Below are 6,000 nucleotides of genomic sequence, written 5' to 3'. Positions count from 1 at the left end.
TGTATGTGTGTGTGTGTGTGTGCAGTTACATGCTCTGGCATTTCCATATGTATGCGCGTGCAGGCACATTTGTGTAATGGTGTGTGTAAGGCAGAAAGTCAGCAAAGAATGTTGCTGCTGGCCTCTCTTCAATGCGGCGCTACGTCTGCCGTTGTTGACTCTGCTGCCGGTTTCTTCTGAGTGACACACTTTTTTTGGACAGAGCCGATGGCAGGGCCAGAAGTAGGTGAGCAGCGGACGCCAGCGTTATATATGTGCGCATGTGTGTGTGTGTGTGTGTATGTGTACATATACATATAGTTATACTTGAACGCATGTATGTATGTGTGCGCTATCCATTCTACGCTTCGCTGCATTGAAATTTCTTTTTCGCTTTCTTTTCGAACTCTTCAAAGCTCCAGCACTTACGCTCTTTCTCCCTCTCTCTCTCCTTCTCTCTCTCTCTCTCTCTCTCTCTCTCTATCTATGCTATTCTCTTAAAAAGTGCTCTCTTTATGTAAAAATATCTCTTCATCTCTCATTACCTCTCACCCGCTCTTTCTTTCCCACTGTGTGCGCTCGCGGCATTCTTGCTGCCACCCACTGGAGCCGCAGCAACGTCGCTGCGACGCCATCTTTTGTGTGTGTGTATTCAAGTATATGGGTCAACTTGAAGTTCTTGGAGAAAACTGGTAGTTCCAGTCTGTGGCTCGCGAATGGAGGAAAGTGATATGGTCACTTGATCGAAAGCGAATGCGCTGTTGCTGGCGCTGATGTCGACGTCAGCGTCGCCGTTGCCATTGGTGTCGGCGTCGACATCGGCGTCGGCTTAGACGTTGACGTCGCGATCGTTGTTTATGTCATTCTAAATGCGCCTGGTGACCGTTCATAAATTTGTTTCTAGCTAACAATGAGGTCAGGTTCAACGTTGGATATTTGCTGACATTTCCGTTTTAGGGCCCGGCTGTTTAACGTTGCGTATGCGCAATCGCAATGCACAATACTCAATGCGCAGTGCGCAATGTGCAAGGTGCAGCAGTCCAAACAAGAACAACAAAACCAACAAGACGCTACTACAGGGCACTCAAAGTGATTCAAGCCTATTTGCATTCCAATTATGTAAACTAAACGATTCGGCCACATAGACAAAAGTTTTTTTTCTTAAAATATATATTGTGAGTGGAGTGAAGCTGCTGCTTCTGCTGCCGCGGCAGCGGCTGGTGGTGCTGCCAAAAGGTGAATGAAACCTGATGAATGCCAACAAAAACAACAATCATGAATTTGTATGTATGTGTATGTGTATGTGTATGTGAAAGGCAACAGGTGAGCCGCCGCCGCTGCAGCGCTTACTGATTTTCACCTGGTGGCGTTCACCGTCTGAAACTCATGCGCGTGCACTTATAATTTACTAAAGCATTGTCGTAATTGTTGCTTTTGTTGCTTGGAGCGTGCGCTTGGAATTCGCAAAATGTTATAAGCAAAAACGAGCAACAAATAAGTAGCAAAAGTACAACACAATTTGCTACCACTCAAAAAATAAAAATAAAAACAAAAACAAAAACCAAAACAAGCAAGCGGAGACGACGACGCAAATATTACACAAGCGCAGCGTCGGCGCAGGCATCACAAATTACATGCTGAGCGCCAGGGGAAAGGGAACTCGAGAAGGGAAGGGGCGAGGCCATTAGAAACTAAGCTGCAATCAAGAAAGCTCTCGCGCGCAGCTTAGTAAGCCGTCGCCGTCGCCGTCGTCGTTGCCGCTGTCGTCGTCGTCGTCGACGTAGTGAGCGTCATCATCATCACAGCAGCAGCAGCAGCAGCGGCGGCATCCCAATGCTAGTCGCACACTGAATCAATAATTTTGTTCTACTGCAAATTAAAACATATATTTATTTACTTTCAATTATTCTTGTCGAAATGTTGTTCTATTTTTAAAATATAATATATATATTTATTATTATCACTATTTGCTTAGACGATCGATCATGCAGCTCACAGATATTTTAAATGTGTATTTAAATCGGCTTTTGCCTAAACGCTCACCAGTGTATATCGACTGCAAAGTGTAGAGAAATTTATCATTTCACTGCAGCGCCCACCAGCAGCAGCAGCAGCAGACACAACAACAACAACTACATTGCAGACGACGATCGCAGCAACAGCAGAGAGTTTTTATTTATTTTATTTTATTTTGGCACTCAGTTGGCTCCCATGTGGCTCAGGCGCGCTCAGCTGACGCTTGTGTTGGCGTTCGCGCTCTGCACACGCTCTCGTCCGCTCTCTTTGATACTCAACGCTCATCGTGGTTGTCGTCGCAGCCATCGCTGCTGCTGCTGCTGCTGCTGTGACTCTGGCTGGCTGGCTGGTAACGCCACAAAAACAACACCACAGTTTTTCGAAATTAGTTCTAGTGAGTCTGTGAAAGTGTGAGCGACTATCGGACGACGGCGACGACCACAACGACGAGGAGCAGAAACAACTTTACTTTGAGTTTTGTTTCGTGCACACGCGCGTTCACCAAGCAACCCACACACTCAGCGAGCGGATCAACTGCTGCAAGACTTTGAATCCAACTGGGCAAAGGCTATATTCACTTTGCACATATAAACAGCAACGTCAACAAGTGGGCAACTGTCAAGCCAATATATCAAAACCACATCGTAGTTCAACCGTCACCCCTTCGTCCGTCGCTGATCAATAAGTCGATTCTAGAACACGTGCAAGATGTCGCATCAGTGCAGCTGCGGTCGCGATCTAAACAACAATTACGTGTCCTATACGAACGCCTACGCCAATGCAAATACAGGCCTGGATCGGGAGGCCAACGCAAATGCCAGCAGCAAATCCAATGCCGCGCACCACACACAGCTGACGGCCAAGGTGATGTTCGGCACAGTGGGCGCCATCAAGGAGCTGCGCGACAAGGAGCAACAACAACAGTCCAGGCATGCGGCCACCCGTGCCGGCGACCGACGTCAATAATAGTGGTTGGGCGGTTGGTTGGTTGGGCGTGGCTTACAGGCAGGATGAATCGACGAGTGCTGTGCGCTGACAAATTTGAAATTTAGTTGCGACACACAGCCAAGCCGGGGCCAGATTCGGAAACTCTGCTAAGGATTCTGATAGCCCAAGGGCCGGGGGGTCATGTTAGAGGCTTAAAAGTGTTTAAGGAACAATGCAATTGTTAAGGCAAGTGTGCGAAGAGAGTTGGATTCACATTCCGTTTTGTAAAATCTGATCTATTTACCCAATCACATTATCAAAACTCTATAGAGAACAGCCCAGGCAGTCCTCTTCTGCACAGTCTAAGTTCTTATACACTTCATCTATCTATCTCTCTCTCTCTCTGTCTCTCTATCTCTATTTCTAACTTGTTCTTTTATGTTCCTGATTCGCAAATATTTCTCTATAGATTTTCACCTATTTCCTTAGCGTGTCCCTTTCCCAGTTACAAGAAGTTTTTTTATTGCTTTGGGAATTTCTTCGTTTGAGCTTTACACAATTTACCGTTGTTTTTCTTGCGAATTTTTCACATAGGCTTTTGGGTGTAACTCTTATACGACTTAAGTGTATGAGTATAAATTTATTTTTGAAATAAACTTATGTAAATTGTTTATCGTAATAATACTATATAGTGCAATACTTTAGCTACATACACATATACACGCGTACTCTCAACTCACACACACACATACATATATTATGCATAATTTGTAAGTTTATTTTTTATGGTTAAGTACACGACACATTTGAAATGTAAAGTTTCGGAGCTCGCTTCTGGAGGTTTCCAGACCGAATCAAAAGTAAAAACTGATATGCTGATCAATTCGGAAAGAAAATAAACAATTCAAATAAAACTGGTTTATTAAGATATTTTTGATGGAAGGAAAATTATTGCTGAGTATTCAGAAAGTGTCTGCATATAAAACATATGTATATTGTATTTATTATACCTAATATTAATTTTATTTTATACCAATGTGTGAAAACCTAAATTAACATACAATAAATGCAAACAAACTCTAAGATTTTTAATCAACAATACTTGCATTCAACTTCTTAAGACGTTTCAAAATTCAATTAAACTTGTGCAACAAAAGGGTAAAGAAATTATAAGATGAAGAAGAAGCTAACTTATCAGCGATAAATTGAGGGGGTTGACAAACACAAGCGTGGGCATTGCCATTGTCATTATGATTGCTCTGAACCTTTTTGCCTGCGTGTGAAAGTAAAACACCAGCGAGAGAAGAAATATATAAAAAAGCAAAAATTTTAAATTACAATAGAGCGGTTAAAAAAAGAACGAAATGAAAGCGAAGTCTGAATCTGTCAAATGCAAACGATTCTTTGTTCAATGCTCTACCCGCTCTCTCGCTGCTTTGGCATTCCGGTCTCGCTCTCTCACTCTCGTTCCCTCTTCTAACTGTGACTCAATTTCGATTCTAACCGCAACAACTTAATGTCCATCGATAGCAGTGTGTGGGCTCGCTCTCTTTCCCACTCTCTCTCTCTCACACTCACTCTCTGTCTTAGTGAGCCGATTCGCTCGTATATTCTTACGCTTGTAACAGTGACCCAGTCTCAGTTTTACAGTTCGCCACAGTTGCCGTCACCCCTCCCGCTCGCACAATCACAATCGTCATCAGCCACATTCCATTTCATTTCGTATCGACGCCTACGTCGCGCGCTCTCGCTTCTTGCGCCTCGCATTCTCTTCGTGCGCCGCTCTTGATGGATCAAAGTTTGTCGTTTGCCTTTTCCTCCGTTTTCTTTACGAACTGCGCACTCAGTTCAATTGAATTCAATTACCCAAGTGCGTGGCTATTGCCAGCAAATTAATTTGCTTACGTACATTTCATTTAAGAGATCTATACGTAACGCGTTTACGTAGCTAGAACGGTCTGCGCCCCATTAGCCAGATGGCATTGATATACATTCACACAAATGTACATATGCGCTCAACTAACAATCAGCATTGATCGAAGGCTTATCTAATGCTTTGGAATCATATAAATGTTATGACTTGTTATTTCAATTCGGCCTTATCTTCAACAATATTTTATTGTCACTAATGTAAATTAATCGTCAGGCCAATACATTTTTACAGCTTACAGTACAGAAACCTATAGTCTCCACACTTAATTAAAGGAATTAATATTTTAAATTTTTTTTAAATATGTGTATCTATATTGTAGATTCTACGAGGAAGAATTAAGAAGGGGAGCCATACTCTGTTTCGGTGAAATTTCTACCTCTACTCGATATTTGTATTTTTAGAAAATCAGCTATGCTTATCATAAAAATACAAATTTTATTACCTTCTAAAAATGCTTTAACGTTCGCAGAATAAACAAACACGACTTTAAAATTCCTTTTTTATAGCCATGGGGTCTAAGGGAAGAATGTACAAGGTGAATTAAAGGAAATATTATTATAAACATTAGGAATTCAATACAAATTCCTCGCAAATCATACAGACAAGGGTTCAAACTCCAGCATTCATATCGAAATATTTATTTAAACAACTTAGAACTAAACTTTATAAAGACTTATAAAATACATACAGTAGAATTTGAGAGAATATTGGAGCTTATGTAAAACTAAACTATTTCGTAAAATTGGTAAAAATTAAAACACACAAATTTTCCGCTTAGCGTTAAGCAAGACCTTAAACAATTAATTTTGATGCAACTAAATTAATTAAAATTGTTTCATGCTATACAAATATAAAAGAGGTAAAGATTATAAGTAGATTGTGGGAATTTACTTAAAATATAAAATGAAAAATTTCTGACTCTTTTAAAGGGTGTGTGACAAGTTAATACGACATACCATGTCCATCTGCATGAGAACTACAAAAGCTATTGACCTGATCTAAGTTCTTGAAAATCGCTAAAAATTGATTTCAGATAGAATTCAGCAAGAGGCATCCAGTTCGAAGAAATATCAAATAGGATAACATAAAATTATCCTTTAAATAAATACAAGCATAAATTATTCCCCATTTTCAAGGTATAAGAA

The 6,000-nt window shown here is 41.0% G+C and overlaps 1 protein-coding gene across 1 annotated transcript; it reads left to right on the top strand.

Annotated features, from left to right (window-relative positions):
* The first annotated feature begins 2,370 nt into the window (after nt 1–2,370).
* LOC111601782 lies at nt 2,371–3,454 on the top strand. The gene has a single exon (XM_023318542.2). It carries the CDS (start codon nt 2,704–2,706, stop codon nt 2,959–2,961), a length of 258 nt encoding a protein of 85 aa, XP_023174310.1. The 5' UTR covers nt 2,371–2,703; the 3' UTR covers nt 2,962–3,454.
* Nucleotides 3,455–6,000: the final 2,546 nt, after the last annotated feature.

Source organism: Drosophila hydei, unplaced genomic scaffold (genome assembly GCF_003285905.1).
Source record: "Drosophila hydei strain 15085-1641.00,03,60 unplaced genomic scaffold, DhydRS2 tig00008137-arrow-arrow-pilon, whole genome shotgun sequence".
In the NCBI taxonomy this organism is placed as follows: domain Eukaryota; kingdom Metazoa; phylum Arthropoda; class Insecta; order Diptera; family Drosophilidae; genus Drosophila; species Drosophila hydei.
Note: the sequence above shows the minus strand (reverse complement) of the source record. Positions and strands in the feature narration are given on the sequence as shown.

Excerpts from the sequence above, each read along its gene's own strand:
- LOC111601782 (XM_023318542.2), top strand. The coding sequence starts at position 2,704 with ATGTCGCATCAGTGCAGCTGCGGTCGCGATCTAAACAACAATTACGTG.